Genomic DNA, 20,794 nt, shown 5'->3' with positions numbered 1-20,794 from the left:
ACATTAACTTTCATTGAAGAGATGCATTATGTTGTCCATGACTTAGGATTAATATATAAAATGATAACATCTATTGTCACTAGAATTCATGACATCCACAAATTTGCCATCCCACTCCAAGCTTACTGTGCAAATTTAGTCTATTCTACTTCCCTCAAGTGCTATACACCAATAGATTACAAGACATAAACTGAGAAATTAGAGTAGCTGCCTTGCGCATACTCATCATCTGGAAAATGATGCCTTGTGTTAATTTAGTAAACTCATGTTGGATGAGAATAAACTTATGCTCTCATACTTCTCCAGTGGATCAGGCTGGATGTCAGTCAAATGACTTCTCCAAGAAAGTGCATGTGCTGTCTCCTCCCTGAGCAACTAAAACATTGGTCATCCATGGAATCATTCCAGGTTTTTAAAAGGTGTTTCTAACTCTTAAAGGCATTTGTTTGTTTTGGCTTTTTAATTTGCCTGTACGTTCACTCCCAAAGACCTTTGTAGGTGAACCTATAACCAGTTCTGTCCCAAGCCAGACTGCTTTTGTTACTTTTCCTCCCTGTACACGCTTCCCTTGCATTTATCTGTTGACACTGTGCTCCTCCCCACTATTCCTCCTGCATTTAACAGTCAGAGGAAGCATCAAAAAGACAGCATCATGTTTAGAGAAGGCAAACTGAATCTCAGTAGAAGCTCATCCAAATATAATAAGAGCAAGGTGAACGGCCATCCGCAGGTGTTTCTGCTGGAGCAGCAGGGTAAGTAGTCCACTTAAAAAGAGAGGAACACTTAGGGTAAACCGTGGTCCTACACAGCAGTAACTGAAAACACCTAAGGACAACACATTTGCAAGATGAAAGAGTATGTTACATTCCCTGTCTTCACAGCTGAAAGAAATCAAGAACTTAAAATATATTAAGAAGTATAATAGCACTTGCGGGCTAATACTGCGCTACCCCAGAAATTTCCCACAAGTTTCTCAATGCCTCCACACCACCCGAACTTGCGAAAACACTGACAATTGATTCCCTGGCAGAACGCGAGCCTGCTTTGGTGGCCAAGTGACCCGACGCAATACTCTCACGGCGGCCGAACAAAAGCACAGAGCTGCAGGCCGCCAGGGAGGCGCGAAGCGATGTGCGGAACCAAAGCTGCCCTCCCCGGCAGGCTGCGGCGCCTCTCGGGGGGCGAACCCCTCCAGACTGCCCGGGGGCGAGGCTGCCGCCCCGCACAAAGCCCCGAGCCACCTCCGGCACCAGGCGCGTCCGGAAACGGTCCCTGCCTCCCGGGGACGGCGCGGCAACGGGAGGACGGTGCCTTCCCCCGTCTGCCGGCGGCGGGGGACGGCGGCGAGGGGCTCCCCCACCCCTTCCCCACCCCGGCCGCCTCCTCACCAGCCGGTCTCGTCCTCGTCGCAGCCGGCCAACAGCTCCAGGTCCTCCGGCCTGAGCAGCGCCGCGTCGTCCAGGAGGCCGCTGCCCTCCTCGCCGGCCGCGCCGCCGCCGGGCTCGTCGGGGGGCGGCCGCCGGGCGGCGGCCCTGGGGCTGAGGCAGCGGCCGTCGGGCGAGGAGGCAGCGGGGGGCGACGGGGAGGGCCCGCTGCCCAGCAGGCGCTTGGGGCTGGCGGGGGCGGCGGGCAAGGCGCTGTGGCGGCTGCGGAGCTGCTCGTTCTGCTTCTCCAGCTTCTTCACCAGCTCCTGCAGCTTCCGCACCTCCGCGTCCGCGTTCACGCCCGAGCCGACGTCCTCCATGGCGCCGGCCGGCAGACGGGCGGCTGCGCGGGGAAGAGCGGCCGCGCCGCCCCGTCTACATGGCCGGGCGGCCCACGCCGGGGGAGGGCTGGGGCGGGGCAGAGCGGGGCGGGCCGCGGGCGCTGCTAGTCCCGCCGCCACCGCCTCAGCAGCGCCAGCGGCTGGGGAGGGAAGGGGCGGAAGACGCACATCCGGCCGCCGCCGCCATCTTACCGCCTCCCCGGGCCCGCTCCCCCGCCCGACGTCCTGTGCGTCACCCGGAAGCGTCGCCGCTCGCTCCTCCCCGGTTGGGGCGGGATGATGTTGCCGGGGTTGGGGCGGGCGCGGGGCGCGCGTGCTCTGCTGCTCGCGGTCCCGTCAGGGGAGGCTGGGCCTGAGGGGTTCCCTCGGCAGCCCCGCTCCGGAGAGGGCGGCCTGGGCAGGCCTGGCTTCCCCTTCCGTGCCGTCCCGTCCCGTCTCTTGAGGGCCACAGGTCCCAGGGTTGTATGGGAAGCCCCGGGACACCTTCTTCAAACGCTCGAATCCTCTAAAGGCGTGTGAGGTGTGCCTCTGGTCCAAGGCCCTTGCCATGGTCTTGGGCCCTCAGTGTGTGACAGGCGCATGAATTGTTCCCTGAATATCACTTGACCCTTTCAGGTTGTGTAAATATTTATAAATACAGAAAGTGACATGAAATTGCCATCTACAAGAAGACACTTAGCGCCTTTAGGTTTAAGGAATTAGTTGGGCTTGGGGGTTTGTGTCTTCAAACTTAAATCTGCTGGCGTCATAGGGATGCTTTGGCCCCTGCTTCCCCATGCCACTGTGCGACAGTGCCCTTACTGCCATCCCTGCACCATTATTGTCCTCTTTCCAAGCTCCATCTACTCAACAGCTTCGCTTCAGAGCCTGCATTTGCTGGGGAGGGGAAGAACACCAGCAGGTGGGCTGGAGGAGGACTGGAGTCTGCAGGGAAAGACGCTGCAGAGAGGAGGAGCATTTACCAGGCTCAGGGAGGGAAGAAGGGAAACAAGACCGGGGTGCTCAGACTGTGGGGTGTGCTGAGAAGGTGCAAAGTTTGGGGGGCAGTAACTGCCATGCGAATGCGTTTGGGTTGTGTTGGGTATGGTGCATGGACTGCTGGGGTGTTGAGGCTGCCAGACACAAGTCTACAGCATTCTTGTGTATGGGGACAAGGATGCGGTTGCTTCCTTGCCTTATGCAATACTCTCCCCTTACACATTCAAAGATTACATTAGCTTTTCATGTGCAGCATTATTTGAGAGTTTATGTTGGGATGGTTATCCGCTGTTACTCTTGGGTCCTTGCCGGAATCCAGGCCTTTGATCCATAAATACAATTTATGTCATTGTTTCCTCCAAACCAATATCACCTTAGGTGTTTAACTGTATTAAAATACTTCTGGGCTGGTATCTTTTAATAAAGCAATTTTAATTACTCTTAAGGTAATGTCTTCATTATCTGCTAGCAGAACAAACTTTTCATCATCATCAGCAAACTTTACAACAGATTTTGTATAACTGTCGTTAACTATAAAACTATTAAACCATTTTGGCCCATGAGCTGAGACCTTTGGGACCCTGCTCACTGATACCACATTAATAACCATCAATGTCAACCCTTGGAGACTGGTCTGTAAACCAGTTTGTAAATCCAGCTCATTATCTCTTAAGTCTCTACCAAGTCAAGTGCCTTAAGGCACTAAATTTGGTACAAAGTCAGGTGCCTTAAGGGAATTCTGGTATATTCTGTGAGCACAGTTACTTTATTAACAGAACTTACAGTCCTCCAAAAGGCAAGCAAAACAATAAGAAGGTTTTTGACAATGAGGATCTTCTGTGACACTGACACTTTCAATGACACTGCTGACAATTTAGTGACTGGTGGGTATAATAGTGATCTTAATCTATGCAGGGAAGTTTATTCCAGCTTAGAAGATTTATAGCAGGACCACAGAATATAGCTTCCTTATTCTTTAATTATCCTTCATCTAAATGTCAGTGGCAAGATAAACCTTCAGTCACTTGTTTTAATCATGCTTTTATAATTGCAATACGAGTTTGGTCTTTTCTGTCCTGCAGCTGCTGGGATCGGGATGGGACTGGTGGCTGATGCTGGGAGCAGGAGAGAGTGTGAAGTGGGGCTAGGATGAAGGGCTCTGCCAGGAGACACAGGCAGACAGCACAGAGAAGGACCAGGACCAGAAAAAGCCCCAGGCTCCTGGGAGATGCTGAGTCAAACTGCAGCTGTTCACGGTGATTATGTCATGTTTAGGGGCCTGTGTGAGGTAACGGGGCAGCTCTGAGAGAGCCCCCGAGGGGTCTGTGTGCTGCCTGCATCCTGCCTCTCTCCTTCCTCTTCCCTCTCTCTCTTTCACCAGCCTCTTTTATGGTCTGTCTGTTCCCTACATTCCCCACCCCAACTTACTGTCTGTCGCTGACACCATTGCTTTCCTGCCAGCAGCTCCAGCAGTTATTTCTCCATACAAGGTACACGCCCCATAGATGTGTGGAAGGGGAGGAGGGGGAGTAAAGTGAGAAAAGTTTGAGAACTGCTGAATCATCTGCTGTTTTTTCGAAGAATGAAGGTAATTGACATGAACTAAAGGAGTCAGTCACTGGTTAGTAGTCACCACAGGCTGTGCTTGAATAGCAAGGACCATGATCCTGCTTTCTCATTCACTCTTGTGCTGCAAGTGCCCTTCTCATGTTTCTGAGGAGCATCAAGGCTTGGACTAGAAGCCTCCCATTAAATATCATGTCAATAATGGCGTTTCATGAGTTTCTCGGTCATCAGATTCCAAGCCTGCACCAGTCAGGTGTGACAGACCACACCTGAGCAGAGGTCCCTGGATGATTATACACAAATAGCATTGAATGATAGTAATGCCACAAAAATGAAATCTCGACTGTGTCGCAAGAGCAAGAGAAATTCCTCTGCAAGTGAAATTAGACATGTTACAGATTTTTTCTAAGTAGCTGCTATTCATGCCCATGCTGTCTTTTCCACACACATGGAGAAAGAAAGGGAAAGCAGCATTTCCTCAGCAGTATTTGCCAGGTATCAGTACCTGCATGGGTACTTCTCTGACTTTGGGCAGGTTCTTAACTCATGTGATGAAAGGAAATAAGGGGCAATCCCTCCAAAGGAAAAGGAGCCTGAACAAAGCTTCCGTATCACTCAATTCAGCATACATCCCTCTGACAAGCGGTTCCTGAGAAAACGGCCACCAGGAGTCTTGTTTTGATGGCCTTCGAGCTCTAACATGGACAACTCCGTGGTTAGTTTCTCACAGCTGTAATTCACTGCATTGTTGGTTTTACATCTGGCTGAACTCAGAATCTGACTTTAAAACTTGTATTTCAGTTGTCATCTGGGAGAACAAAAGATCCCTCAGGGGGAAGAATACATGAAGATGGGCAGATGTGTGTTGGGAAGTCAACATTTTAACTTCATGCCTGGGAAACTAGACTGGTTTTCAAGTAGCCTTGTTTAGTCTCCTGTAGAAGGTTCTTGCCTGCCAGACTTCTCCAAGGAGGTCTTCAGCAGGCCCACAGGTGTTTGTGTTAGGCAGTGTTTACTTAAACCTTTGACAAAATAGAAAGTATCATTTGTCATTACAATGTATAGTATGTGCAAACATTGCATACACAGTGGAATAATGTCCCTTTTATAATATGTCCCTTTCAGAATTAAATTCAAAACTGTTCAGATGGTTCTACTGAAAGAACCAACACTGTAACTTCAATTATTTATTAAAGAGACCTCTATGTATATCCAGCCTCATTGCTGGTGAGAAAACACAGCCCTTTATAATAGATATAGGTTATTTGGAAATTCAAAAATACATGTCTCTGCACACATCTTAAGTAACTGTTCTCTAGAAACTGTGAACAGCAGTGAGCTTTATAAAGGCATCTATGTGTAAATACACTTAAAAGTCTTTATAAATAATTTGAAAAAGGTGTTTACTACTGACACTATCATGGGTGAGAGAAAGACCCACATTCAGTACACTCATCTTCTTATCAAGTTACAAGCCTGCCTGAAGGGCAGGCAAGATTCCAGCTAAGTTCTGCCATTGAAAGTACATCTGTCTTTGGTATAATCAGGTATACAATGTAGCTCTTTGGCACAAATTTATATGCCTTTTCTTCTTCTGCACAGAAAAAAAAGATGTTAACATTTTGACCACAACCATCTTTAAAGATGTATTTTATGCTTCAAAGCTGGAGCAAGTGCAATTCTAGGATACTGCACAAACAGATTCCTAATGAGTCTGGTGTTCATGGCATACCACATAGCTAGAAAATGTATGAATAAGTATGTGCTTCAATCTTCATAATTAGTATAATTAATTTACTGATGACTCTTTTCAAAGATTATCATCACAACTGAGTATTGTAATAAATCTTTTGTATCACAGAATGGCTGAGGTCGGAAGGCACCTCTGGAAGCCATGTGGTCCAAGCCCCCTGCTCAAGCAGGGCCACTGAGAGCCCAGGACTACCTGCAAATGGCTTTTGAATATCTCCAAGGATGGAGACTCCACAACCTTTCTGGGCAACACTGCTTGGTCACCCTCACAGTAAAAAAAAGAATTGTTTCCTGATGTTCAGACAGAGCCTCCTGTGTTGCAGTTTGTGCCCACTGCCTTTGGTCCTGTCACTGGGCACCACTGAAAAGAGCCTGGCTCTGTCCTCTTTGCACCCTCCCTTTGGGTGTTTATGTATAAGACCCCCCTGTACCTTCTCTGCTCTAGGCTAAACAGTCCCAGCTCTCACAGCCTTTCCTCATAGAAGAAATGCTCCAGTCCCTTCATCATCTTTGTGGCCCTTTTCTGGACTCTCTCTAGCAGCTCCATGTATGTCTTGTTCCGAGGAGCCCAAACCTGGACACAGTACTTCAGGTGTGACCTCACCGATGCTGAGTAGATGGGAAGGATCACCTCCCTTGACCTGCTGGCAATACTTTCTCTAATGCAGACCAGGATACCATTAGCTTTCTTTGCAGCAAGGGTATATTGCTGGCTCATGTTCAGCTTGGGAAACATGAAGAAGAAAGACGGGGACAGACTTTTTAGTAGCATCTGTAGCAATAGGACAAAGGGTAATGATTTTAAACTAAGAGATGGTAAACTTAGATTAGATATTAGGAATAAATTCTTTACTGTGAGGGTGGTGAGACACTGGAACAGGTTGCCCAGAGCAGCTGTGGATGCCCCATCCCTGGCAGTGTTCAAGGCCAGGCTGGATGGGGCTTTGAGCAGCCTGGTCTCGTGGAAGGTGTCCCTGCCCATGGCAGGGGGGTTGGAACTAGGTGATGTTTAAGGCTGCTTCCAACCCCAACCATTCTACAATTCTGTGATTCTATGATTGGTGTCCACCAGAACCCCAGGTCCTTTCTGCCCAGCTACTTTCCAGCATACACTGCTGTATGTTCCTTCCCAGGTGCAGGACTTCGCACTTCTCCTGGCTGAAGTTCACAATGTCCCTGTCAGCCCATATCTGCAGCCTGTTGAGGTCCCTCTGGATGGCAGGATGACCTTGTGGCCTATCAGCCACTCCTCCCAATTTTGCAAACTTGCTGAGGGTGCCCTCTGCCCCTTCATCCAGGTTATTGATGAAGATGTTGAACAGGACCGCACCCAGTATTGACCCCTGGGGTACAGCACTAGTTACTGGCCTCCAGCTAGACTTTGTGCTACTGACAACCACCTTCTGTGCCCAGACCACTGCAGACACCCCACATAATATTTGAATATTCACAGTAGGTTCATCATCATGGTATCTGAGTACATGCCACAGATTTAAGATCTTTTGCTTCTTGCATTTTTTACATATCTACATGTACAGTTCATTAACAAATGCAAAATCAGTTATGTCATGGAGTTAGCTACCAGTATTTCATGTTCATCGATCACTTGGAAATAAATTAATTGCTTTTTAGAAAACTGCTGAGCTCAACATACATAAAATGCTGTGGTGAGATCAAAGTGACTCAGAACACTGAGAAAGGATTTTCTGTTGTCAAGAAGATTCATGATTTGTGTTCATTTGCAAACTGGTGATTTCATTCACTTGGGTAACATTTAGTGAAACCTTACATGTCTCCACCCCTATGAAGCAATTTTCTGTTCTAATAGTCAAAGAAAGCTTCTAAATTTACTGAGAGCTCTCTTGACATGCCTTTATTAACAAGCCAGTGCTGGAAGGGAAAAAATTGCATAGCGCTCAATAAGTTTTAAAACAAGTTTTCCCTATGCACCTTTTTAACAGGAAAAAGCACCAGATGTTCTTCAGAATGCAAAATAATTGAATAATCTTCAAACATGTAAGTTTGAAATGCTGTATTTACATGCACACTGGAAAAGCTAGTATGTTTTAAATACCTTTTTGGTTAGATTTTCATGAAGATTTATAACTGAAAGGGGGAGAGAAGGTATACAGATAGCATAGACCAAACTTTGCACTTAAATTAGGTTTATGTTCTGTTGATTCATTAATGACTTGTATGTAACAAGGAAGTGCTTCTGTCTGAAGAAAATATGCTAACACTGACAAAAATAATAAAGATTTACAATCAAGAAAAGAAGATGTGTGACTAGTATTAAAGGTGGTTGTAGCAATAGAAATGTTGTATGCAAACAAAAGAATTACCCCTAAAGCCTGAGATATTACCTCCATACTCGAGCCTGGAGAGAAAACGAGAATATGTTATTTGCGTAATGGCGTGTGGCTGTATTGTTAAATACTACAGCATAATGCAGCTTCAACTTTTGCTGGTTTTCCCCCCTTTTCTGTTCTGTTTGGAGAAAACGTGGCTGTTTCGCACCGTACAGCAAGTATCTGTCGCCATCTAGTGACACGGCGTTGCGCCTGGGTCGGAATGGGGCCCTTAAGCCGAACCTTCCTAGGGGAGGTTGGGCACCAGCGCTCTCGGCAGCCTCTTCCAGGGGACTTGAGGTCATCAGGCCTCAGTCACCGCTGTGGTGGCTCAGGGCGCACTCCTGAGGAGGTGTCCCAGAGATGGTACCGCTGTGCGCAGAGAGTTTCTGCTGGGACAGCTCTTGCTGTTCCTGTCCTGTGGGGAGATAGTGCAGGTATGTGCACTTCAGTCTCTGCGCTGACAATTCACTGCCCAGATCTTGGGAACACTTGAAGAAGAACCCCACTCATTCCACTGGGGAACAAATTCCTTATATTTGGAGGATGCCATAAAGTAAATCTTACGATGTACCAGCCCCAACACTTACCGATCGTCTTCAACATCAGTCTTATTTATCACGGTGTCATGATTTTTTACTTCTGGATTCCTGTATGGTAATTTTTTTTAATGCATCAAATGAAGGCTGATTTTACCCAACAGTGATAAAACAACAAATAATGCATAGGACTGAGCAAAACATTCCTGATTGTTATAAACAAAATCAATTTTATTTGGGTTCAATCAATTTAGGCTGAGAAACAATAAGCAAAACAGCGCTGGGTGCGCGGAGAGCTCCCTTAGCTCCACCACACGCACACAGAGTTCTGAAAACAGCGTCTTTTATACCAGCATCTTGACCAATCTCTTCTCACCAGATAATCGTCCTGCTCTTCCTCCACTGGGTCATCTGTGTTACTAGGGTACACTTCTCCTCCTATTGGGTCTTCTTTGGCACGCTTTTGAGAGTCTCAGGGTCTTCGTCTCTTTGGCGCGCTTTCCTAAGTAGCACTTGCCTCTGCTCCAGGCGGAGTTTTCTAAGAAGTGGTTACATTGTTTTAAAGGAGAAACACATTCGCCAATTCATTACAATTGTGATACAGGTTACAGTGGTCACAAATTATTTTACATTCACACAAGGTACAACAATTACACTTACCATACCATATCCTATTTTGACATGAATCATGCCTATGTTTTCCACATGATTACATTGCTGCTTTTTCTAGTGCCTTTCATTCTATGGTCTCCTGCTGCTCAGTTAAACTACCTAGCTCCAGGGAGAAGCCTGTCAGCAAGGATGAGCAAAAGCTTTTCAGGGAAATCAAAAGAAAATTCAAACTAATTTGTTTTCCAGAGCATGTTTCTCAGTGCCTGATTAAATGCATACCTTCTTGCACAAGTCCGTAAGAAGAACCGTCATTAGATTGCCCACTGCAAGAATATTATAGGGTTGTGAATGACAGGCAAATTGGGAAAATATTATTTAGAAACCACAACAGATTATGAAGCAGGCTGTGCAAGGAGGGAGAACTCCCTAGAAGGGGTTGCAGGGTTGCTGACAAACGGCCCTCTCGTGCTAGCTCTCAGCAAAGTCACAGGAAAATACTCTGGTCTTGAAATGGCAGGTCACTCACTATAAGTCAGTAGGCTTGATGCAATTTTTAGGTGGATCTGGATGAACAATTTGGTGGTAAAAACTTCAAGACAATTTTTTTCTATTATTTTCCTATGGAGTTATTTGCTTCCCTTCTAATATTATCACAGCATTCAGCAAGCAGACTGAATAACTGGATTATTTTTTTTTTAGTGATGACTTATTGACTGCAACTCATCTTCCAAATTATACAGTACAAATAATCTCATTTATTTTCCAGTGCTTCTAGTTTACAGACATTTTAAAGACTATTAAACATTAAAATGTTAAAAAAAAAGAAACTGATAAAATGGTCTGTTTCATTATCCATGCCCCTGCTTTATATTTACTCTGTTTCTTTAATTATCCCCTTTAGATTTTAAGATCTTTGGTTAGAGCAATCATTGGACTTTTGCTTACCAAATGCTTCATTTTTTACTAGTAAACCTAATAGTACCACTCAATGGAAAGCCAAGCTCTGCTGAATGTAAGTAGCTGAAATATGAATTTAAAAATATTAGTGCTACTCAGCTGATTTGAAGTACGAGCACATATTAAGCCGGAATGGTTCAGTCAGGTAACTGTGGAAGACAAATGGAGTTCCTTTAAGCCAGTGCTCCAGAAATTACCTTAAGCACATATCCCAAAGGGAAAAATTATAGGAAAAAACTCTACTCACAACTAACTGATAAACTCTTAATATTATGTATAAAAAGAGAGTCTACAAGGAACAGAAAAAGAAAAAAAAATGTCTTGCCAGACAGAAGGCATATAGAAAGGTGAAAATGTCAAAAGTCGAGTTTAGGTAAAGGCTGCAAAAGAAATTCAATCAAATAATAAAAGGTACCTTTGCCATATAAACAATAAAAATGAAGGGGATACCTTATAAAACATAGATGTGGTTGCAATTAAAGATAAATTAAGTCCTGCCCCAAACGACTTGAATATTTGGCTCAGCGTCAGTAATGATAGTGCTACAGTACACAGGGGCAAAACCAATGATGCTCATGAGAATGGGTGTGGAAAGAGAAATTGTCATATGCAAGGTAAAACTAAAGGGCAGAGAGCTCAGCTCTCAGGGAGGCCCAGCACCTGAGATAATAAAGCCAGTGGAAAGAGTTTTGATGCATTTACTAAACCAGATGGCAATACCATGTCATTAAAAAAATGAAAAATGAAGGAGCGATCTTTAAGGAGAAAAGTGATCCACAAAAGTGTGTTAGGATGATCTCAATTGCCTACAAGGGCTCAACATTTTGTGAAAGAAATAGAGATACAAAAGTACATAAGAACGGGAGAAATAGTTACCAAAGATAGATTGTGTCAGATTAACTTGGTATTTTTCTTTCCTAAAATACATGATGTTTTTAGAGAATGGAATTGCAATAAAGCAAATCCATATACATTTCAGTAAAGTGACTGACATGGTGTTACGTGGAAATCGGTGTGATGATGCAGGAAAATCAGAGAGAAGAAATCAGCTGAAGGGCAGCAGCAATGGCTATACTTACAGGAGACTGCTCAGGCTATAGTGAGATGATGTGTGTAACTGTGGATTAGGGATTGACTGCATTTGTCATTTCTGTTAATGATTATCTCCAAAGAATAGAAACAATTCATGAAATATATTGGTGACAGAAAGAAAATATCTGGCACACGCAGTAGACTGAACTGCCATAAAGCAAGGGCTCAGTTAACAGAAGTCTAATGCTACAAAGGCAAGGGACTTAAAGACTAGGAAGAATTTCTTTACTAAATATAGGTCTACTGGCTGCTGACAAAAGATGAAGGGACAGGCCTGGTTGCTTTAGTCGATTGTCCATCACAGGATGTCTAAAGACCACTATTGCCGCACCATCCTGAAAAATGAAAACACATCTAAATAACTATAAAATAACTATATAACAATTATATAATATATATATTATATAAATATATAATAAATAACTATATAAAACACATCTAAATAACTATATAATAACTATATAATAGTTATTTACGTCTAAATAACTAAATAACTATATAACTAAATAACTATAGGTGCTGTTTTTCAAGCAGGTTAAAGGGAAATGCTTATGCAACCATATAAGCCAGGATGTTATGGAGAGTACTCTGAACAACTCTGTCACAGTGAAGAAAGATTAATACATACTGGGAGAAGTTCAGGAAAGAGGACCTTAAATTGGCCAAGGAAATACTGATATCTTCACTATAGGCCAGAAAGTGTCTTGTTTAGCTCAACCAGATGCGGTTTCAGAGGGTAGCAATGGTAAACACTGGGAAGGAAGACCTATTCAAGTCAAAGGGCACTACCCTGGGAACAAATGAGTATAAACTAGCTACCACTGAATCTAAACTGATAATAGACTCATCACCACCAGATAATCTAGAGTTGTTCATTACTGAGGGGACTGGAGGCAAACAGCTGTTTTCCATCTAGAGTCAGCTACCCTTGTCTGTGGTCCGTGCTTGTGGGGTTGCTGTGATAACGGAGGTGGGAAGGATTTGAGTTCTGAGTCCCATGTTTTCCAGCTTCCTCCACATTCAAGTTGTAGTTCTATACAGTCTGAACATTCCCAATACAAGCAATACATTAACAAGCAATACATTGGTGCACGCTTAACTTTAAACACAAGATTGGTCCCATCAGTTCTTCAGGTTGCAGGGGAAAACCTGAACCATGAGAAAAGAGGGATGTATAATGGAACCTCTTATTTAAATTCAGGCAAGGCAGCCACTACAAGCTTAACAGAAGGAAAGATTTAGCTGCATTTTGTAAATCAAATTTAATTCACTGCTGTGTAAATACATTAGTGCATACAGATGAAGAATAAATATGCTATAACTAAAAACTTATCTCAATTTACTCCTTATTAAATCAGTTGGAATTAAAAGCTTGCAGCATCAAGGCTCCTCTGGTCCTTTTGTAACGCAGGGAAGTTGCAAACTTACAGATTCAGTTTTGGTTTTTGTTAATGTATGTGGTAATTATTAGTGTGCTAGTACACATAGCATGTTGCAACTGTCCACTGACATATACCTTTTTACATATCTTTTTAAATATATAATTGTATATGTATGTATTTGACTTCAATCAAAATGCTATGCTGAGGTGTTATAACATGGTAAGTAATGCAGCAATAGAACTATTCTATCTTGTTGCCAGGTAGAATATCAACTTTTTATAATCCTCTTAAATGATATTTCTCTACCAAAATTAAAATAAAGAAATAATATCTGAACATGTAGTTACCATCACAGAAAATCCTTTTATTGAGGGCTTGACAATAACAAGGGCAACACAACATGTACATTTTATTAGAAGTTACCTTATGTATGAATCCTTCTCTGTAAATGTCCCTGGCCCCTTGCAGTATTGTACTCTGTACACACGCAATTTAACTGATTTTATCATCTCAGCTTGAAACAATTTTTGGAGTGTGCCAGTGAGCTGTGACCTTCTAAATGTCTTTGTTGCTTGGTGGAAAGGCTGAGTCACTCATTGTGAGGGATTTGTGGAGGATGCAAAATCAAAAGATTAGATGGGACACATTCAGCCCAGGTGTGGCTGCAGTCAGTGGTGCTCTAGACCTAAATATGAAACAAGATTAGGCTTCCTCCAAGAGAATGAAGCCACCTTGGACTGAGCCACTGTGGTAACACTATCTTTCCCCATCACAACCAAGCCCCCGTGGTAGGATGCTGGTGTCTGGTGCAACAAGACACATTTTGCACTTCCTTTATAACAGGTCTGAGCCTGTTCCATTGCTGCACAATTATTTAAGTACAGAAAGAAGCCCTACATAAAAGCTAAGCTATATTTAGACCTTAAAAGATGTGCCAAAATGACAAAAGTCAACCCTTGGTGGAAAGTTCAGAGTAAAAAGAAAATTCAAAGGCCTCTTATTTTTAACCAAGAATGTAGCAGTTTGTCTCGATTTCCCAGCTCAAACAATGTGGCAGGCTGGCGAGAGTGAGATATTTTCTATGGGCTCAGTTCCTACTATTGTTTACAAGCCAAATGTGAGGCTAGATAGTAATGGGTCAGCCCACTCATAGTCATGGCACAGGCATCTCTTACTAGTGACATGCCTGTGTATTAGAACAAAGAAGCACATGAAGGCGAGGGACTTACAGTCGTCTTCCTTTCTCATAAACATTTTGGCAAGAAAATTTTGAGAAAAACATTAGGGTTGCTCCAGAGAATTCTATTATTATTTTTTAAAACTGCTTTTAGTGCTCATCACAACTGATTTTTCTGAAGAGTTAAATATCTAAGCAGTGATAGCTAAATAGTTCTCTGAAAATACTGGATTAATGATAGAATCCAATGGAGCATAGCGGGTACTAATTTGACAGGAGTAGGATTATTGTCTGCTGTTCATATTGTTGTGTTTCTGCAGTTCAAACTGATGAACCATATCGCATTCTTTTAACTTGTTTTTCAATAATGTATAACAAATTTTGTGTGTGTGCGTGCATGTGTGTATCTGTCTGTACGTGTACATATGCTTCTATTAAGCACCATATTTGCAGGCCATGTTGGATCTAAAAAACTGTTAGAAAGCTGGATTTCAAACAGAACAAGATAAGGCTTGGTCTTGGATTAAAAGATGTTGCAAGAAAGCAGGAATGAAGCATGAAGTAGAAATGCCCTCCTTATATCACTTAAGGCTCCCTAATTGCCCCTACACCTCAATTTTAAGAGCTTTTAGGAACAGTGAAGATGTAGGATTGTTTTCAGCAAGACTGTAGCTGTGGACATGACATTGCAAAGGATGCAACATTCACCTCCACTCAGCTTTGCTCACAGCGATGGAATTCATGGGGGGTTGCATTAGACCAAAAAAAAAAAAAAAAAAAGTTGTATTTTCTGTCCCTACTTTATTTAACTGGTAAATGTTACTTGAAAAGTGAACACAAGTTAAATAAAGCCTTTTAACATGAAGTTACTAATTCTTTAATAACAAAACAAATACTATTTGCTGCAACTCTTGAAAATACGTAACATTAATGGCTGTCAATGAAGACAGGACAAATGGGGTTTAGAGTGAGTGCAGGATGTCAAGTTCACTGTAGAATAGATTCAGGTATCATCATCACAGTGGATTTACTCTGAACTGTCGTTACTGGGGTGCCAGCCTGACAAGGGCATAAATTAAGGTCATGTGGCAAAATGCTTGGACTGAAGGCTGCTGTCATACTACTGATTGCATTTGTTGAAGTGGACTTACAAAGTCAACCAGATGCATGATATATTTTATTCTCTAGTTTGTAGTTGTGTTAGGGGATCCCAAATACACTAAAGCTCCATAAGCAAAGCCATAGTCTGATCTGCGTGTATATTCAGGAAAATCTCACTAGGAATGTATCTACAATAATGTCACCACAATCAGGATCTGAACTTCTCTTAAGGATTAGGGTTGTGGCATGATAGCCTTCTAATCAAAGTGGTTTAGCTACTCCGTCTAATGAAATCAGTGTAACATGGTTATGTAACACAGTGGTACAAACTGAAGATAAATAGAAGAATATTCTTTACTCCTGAGGGAGAAAAGTTATGTTTACATTTTTTTGCTTTGTTTTTTAAGCCTACACAGAGTCTTATGTGAGACTTTACGTACAAGCTAAAATTACACACTGACCACCTACTGCTCCATAGTATGTTCTAACTAAACAAACCACATCCTTACCGAAAATCTCATTTCAGTGTTTTTGCTATAAATTTGGTGTAACTCCACTAAAATCAGATGTGACATTCCAGTTTTGTTGGGCTCGGAACCTGTTCACTGTAGCACCCATACCCATGGATTAAATTTTGCTCTGCCACCTGAATCTGAAGGCTAAATTTGGTTTTGGATCCTAATAGTTGCCTCTTCAGCTTACTCAGGCTTACTCTGTTTCCTTAGCAGCCGCACAAGCAGCTTCTAAACCACACGCCATGCCGTCACAGTGTCTGAGGCTGCCCCGCAGTGTCACCTAGCCACAATTTTTGCTCAGGGCTCCCAGTAGCTGCATGCTGCAGACAGCCCATGCTGCCTCCACACCACTCTTAAGCTGGCAGGGCAGTGGTTTTCAAATCTAAAGATCCTTGCAGAGAGGATCCTACTGAATGAAGTTTGGCCCTGCTTGGTTACCTGCTGTGGGTCCTCTGTGGAGTATCTAGAGGGCCAGGGATCACAAGCTGAAAACCACCGGAGCTGAGCAACCCAACACCCTAGTCCATATCCCTGCCTTTTCAGGCAGCTATTATTTGTATGGGTACTACCAAGGAACTTCAATGTGCTCCCCAGCACTACTGTGCTGATTCTTTACGTGGGGTAAAATGTGCGAATAAACGAAGAGTCTGCATTCTCTTCCATGTTATATACATACATGTTATCTTCTGCCATTTTATCACATTAGTATATCAAGTGACCACTCAAATCAGGTTGCACCGTACTGAAGGTAGGGACCAGGGGGCTATGGCAAATTGCACTGCAGCATTATACAGGAGCAGAGGGAAAGAGGAAAGACAGATTTGGCAAATGTGTGTGGTTATATGATTTTACCAAATGCTATGGTAAAGCAGGCCTACCACTTATTAAAGAAGTTTAGCAAAGTCTTTTGCAAATTTATGGGTCCAGTACCTTTAGAGTGGGGTAAGCATAGGTTTTTGAAGGCTAATTCAGGCTGATACACATTTATTTTACCTTTTGATTCTTCCTTGCAGGGTCTTGTGAATTTTACTCCTAACATATCAATCACCTGAACGTTTGGTAATGTATCTTCCCAGTTTCTTTTTCCTACATGGAGTTAGCATTCATTGCTTTATCACTCCTGCCTAGACTGTGGATATGAAAATCGCAAAATCTCAGGTGGCATAAGTCTGCATGCCAAAGGAAAATCTGGCATCAACAGGCAACAGTTAACATTCAAAGAAAAAAAATCATCATGGTAAAATCATCTGAAATCCACAGGAAGGTTATTCCCAGCTGGATCGTCATGGTAGGTCTTGGCCCTCCCCATTCCCAGTGTCCCAGCAGAGGCAGCCAGAACCTCCCACTCAGAGAAGCTGGCTGCCTAGTCCAGAAAGAAAAGTTTTTAGAGGGAACTCAGAGGAGACAGTGATCATAGAAGGGACAAGTGATGCATATGATTAATTGCTGCTGTAGAGATCTAGATTATAACCACAGCACGTACAGATGTCCCATGTTATGCTGGGCAATTTTTATAACCAAAAATGCTACAATATCCGAAGCGCTGGCTCAAATCCCAGATTCCATGTGTTTCACTGCAGTTTCAAAACCCCTTGATATTTTGACTGTACTCTCCTGTAGTGACTACAGTATCCTGTAAGGTCTATGGGTTCAGGTCCTTGCCCTCAAGAAAAACCTAAGAGAGATCTTGCCAGCATGTTTGCAGTCAACACCTTAATGGCATCTTTTCAAGCAGGCTGGATGATCTGTATTTAGGAGCATCTTTCCTTGGGGTGGCATTTGTCTGTAAAAGCAGACACATTTTATCAGACATAACACACAGTTTATAGCACCATGCACCGATGTCTCAGCCTGTTGCTATGATGCTTTTGCTTCTTCACACAGTGCATGTCTCTTCAAAACTGTGGTACAGCCAGGATTTAAATGCCTCACATTTACTGCAGTGAAATACAACCCTGTGGCTGGCATTGAGTCGGCAACAGTGGGCTGGGAAGCAGGAAGGAGGTAAAAGCTGCTAAGAGTAAGGCCATTGGAGGCTCTCTAAGGATGGCTGAAGGAGACAGGATTTCTTCTTTTTCTGTTTGCATCTTTTGCTATTCTGCTATTTGGCTAATCCTATTTATGTTTGGCTATAGACTGTGAAAATGGAGGATGTTTAACTAGCAAATGGGTAAGTATCCCTTAAACTGGGCTAATAGCCCACATTTTTATTTACTGTTCTCCTATGGATGCACATTAGTGCTACAGGAATGCTCTTTGTTTCTCAGATCCCTTAAAATTTGTCCCAGAACACAGCCAATATTTACATTGTCTTTTTCTCTGAGTTATCTCTCATGGGCCATAAAACAGAGAGACCCTAATCTGCAAGGATTCAGAAGGGCTCCAGAGGAAAGAAACAATAGTGACAGGGAAGCCTGTCCTTCCGTGGCTTGGGAGAGACCTATGTTCAGCCTGATCTGACCGTAGCAATGAAAGGGTGCATGTCTGATGACACCCCAGTTACCATCTTATTACCCCATTAATAAGGGCTGGTCAGACTTACAGTGTTTTCTCTTCTTCAGCCTATCCTTTTGTGGTCTCCCAGTGGGGCTTGCTGTTCTCAGAGGGCAGCTGAGTGAAGCCTGTCTTTTAGGACTTCCTCCAGCCAGCAATCTTTCTATGAATTTGCTTGCTTGCATTTTGCAATGTAGAAAAACTCTGATGACAATAGGTACTTCTGTATTGTAAGTATGTGGTCTGTTCTCAGAAAAGCAAGCTCAGAGGGCTTGCATGCTGCCCAAAGAAGAAAGCTCACAGGGCTCTCTGGCAGCCCAGTCCAGACATCATCACTGCTGTCCCCCACCACGACATGCTGGAGAACCTGTTCTTTGAATCAGTGGAAGACGGACAGCCAGACCTGAAGCTGAAAACAGCTTTTCTCCTTACTATAACCTGTTGATAATGAATTCAGAAGAGAAGGTTTTGGGTTTTTTTTTTCCAGATAAGGATGTCCCTTTCTTTAAAAAAAAAGGGCATGGAACATCTTCGTGGTCTAGCCACTGTGGCCAGAAAGTTGCCTGTTGTTATGGTGGTAGAGGAAATATGCTGTCTGCAAAGAGGAAGCAGAGGGATAGGGGTTGTTCAATTGTTTGAATTGCTTAATGAGTAAAGTAGGTAGAAGTAGGTAAAAGTTACATTCAGCAACAGAAACAGTTTTCTCATCCTCATATCTAGGCAGGAGATTTCCTAAATATCCACTATGCAGATGTCTGGCATGTTTGGTGCTGACATGCCCAGATCACTTGATAACCACTGGCTCCTCATAACATGATGGGATTAAATAATTGTAGCTGTAATCTAGCCCTGTATTGAAATCATCTGTCCCCTCAAAAAGTAGGCCAGGTGACACATGTCCTTGCAGGCCTTTTTAATGATCATGGAGATGGGACTTGCCAATAAATAATTACCATGCCTCTTGTGTTTCCAGTTTTCATTTCTGGACCAGACTGGGAATCATATATGCTGAAGCACAGCTATATTGGAAACGTATGCATGGACTCACTGAAATACAGCAGTCATGTGTTTCGTAGTTGGCACTGGCAAATACATCCCTCTCTGTAAAGGAAACATCTATTCCCTCAAAGACATGCAGTGCCTCTTAAATGTCACAGCTGAGTAGAGACCTCAGTGGAAAATGCAGCTGCTTCTGTCTCACTCCCTACTTTTCATGAATTTCAACCTATGGCAGTAGTAAGGGCTTTGGATGAAAACAGAAGGTTGATTGCTCTTTGTGGAAGACTGAGAAATAGGTCATGGGCTGTGCAAGGTGCATATTAGTTGATGGTGGGGATGATCTTGTTGAGTTACTGCAATGGTTTGTGGACAGGCAATAAATATTGCTGCAATAACTCACAAGTCTGTTGTAAAAATAGATTTATTTGTAGCTGTGAAAAGCAGGATTCATCCAGCCCAGCATCCTGCCTTCTGTAGTGATCACAGATGGATAAACAGGGAAAAGCAAGAACAGGGCAAGCCTTTATGACACCTTCATGTAAATATTCCTCAAGAATATTTACAGAAGGCTTCCTGGATCTGTTGTGTTGTGTCTGTGTAGTGATTCTCAATAAATCCCTCTTCCAAGTGTCTCTCTTGAAACCCATCTGATCTGCTTCATCTATAACATCATTTGAAAAGCAAAGAGTTCTACATATCTTCTGGCTGCTGCATGGTGAACCACGTCCTTTTGTTTGATTTCAGACTAGCTCTTACTGGCTTCTCACTGGAGAATGTCTAGCTCTTGAATCAGAAGAGACAGTGAACAGCAGATTCCTGTTCACCCTTTCCATCCCAATCAAGATTTCTCTGACCTTTTTCATACCCCCTTTACATCATCTCTCTTAAAGGCTGGAGATGATACATTCCACTCATTTGTAGTGAGAGATGCCACAGAATATCCTATGAATATATCAAATATTTCCTCAGAGTAATCTTCAAAAAAATGCACAGAAAGAGAAAGCATAGGGGTGCCTGTGAGATATCTAAAGACTGAAGAATTAGTAACTTCATAAACTTCATCCTTTGAGAATGAGGAAGCAGATGAGTAGAGGGAAGCAGACAAAACAATGTGATTGTGTAATGAAATATTGCATCAGGATGTGCACACACAAAGATTCTGAAGTAAAATTACAGAAATTATCTTCATTTTGGTATTTCTGACTGTGAAACTTTAGCATATACGGATTTCCTGGGAGAAAAGGGAGAAGGACATAGCCTGTTTTCCTCCTCTGTCAGGCACTACCAGGCTGTAATGGCCCTGCCTGCCCTCCCAGGGCCTCCCACCACCCTACCCATGGCCCAGGACTTAATTTCAGCCCCCCAGGGCTCTCAGTCCCCAGGGCCACAGCAGTGCTGGTCTCCAGCTTTCCAGAGGCCAGCCCTGCCTGGCCATCACACCTGACTCGTGGGCTAATGCTGTGTGCTGATTTTGGCTCGAGTAGAGTTAATTTTCTTCATAGTAGCTGGTATGGGGCT

At 43.4% G+C, this 20,794-nt stretch overlaps 1 protein-coding gene across 3 annotated transcripts in view; it reads right to left on the bottom strand.

The window, feature by feature from the left end:
• Positions 1-1,967, bottom strand: part of SLAIN2 (SLAIN motif family member 2) — a 34,606-nt gene extending 32,639 nt beyond the window's left edge. The window contains exon 1 of one of the 3 annotated variants that reach the window (XM_055795514.1): positions 1,389-1,967. In XM_055795514.1, the coding sequence (XP_055651489.1) occupies positions 1,389-1,744 (356 nt within the window). In that variant the 5' untranslated portion in view covers positions 1,745-1,967. The remainder of the gene's footprint in view (positions 1-1,388) is intronic. The other 2 variants (XM_055795511.1, XM_055795512.1) reach the window with 2 other exon arrangements.
• Between the last annotated feature and the right edge of the window lie 18,827 nt (positions 1,968-20,794).

Source organism: Falco peregrinus, chromosome 2, assembly GCF_023634155.1.
Source record: "Falco peregrinus isolate bFalPer1 chromosome 2, bFalPer1.pri, whole genome shotgun sequence".
Lineage (NCBI taxonomy): Eukaryota > Metazoa > Chordata > Aves > Falconiformes > Falconidae > Falco > Falco peregrinus.
The sequence above is the reverse complement of the archived record's forward strand: the minus strand, read 5'-3'. Positions and strand labels throughout refer to the sequence as shown.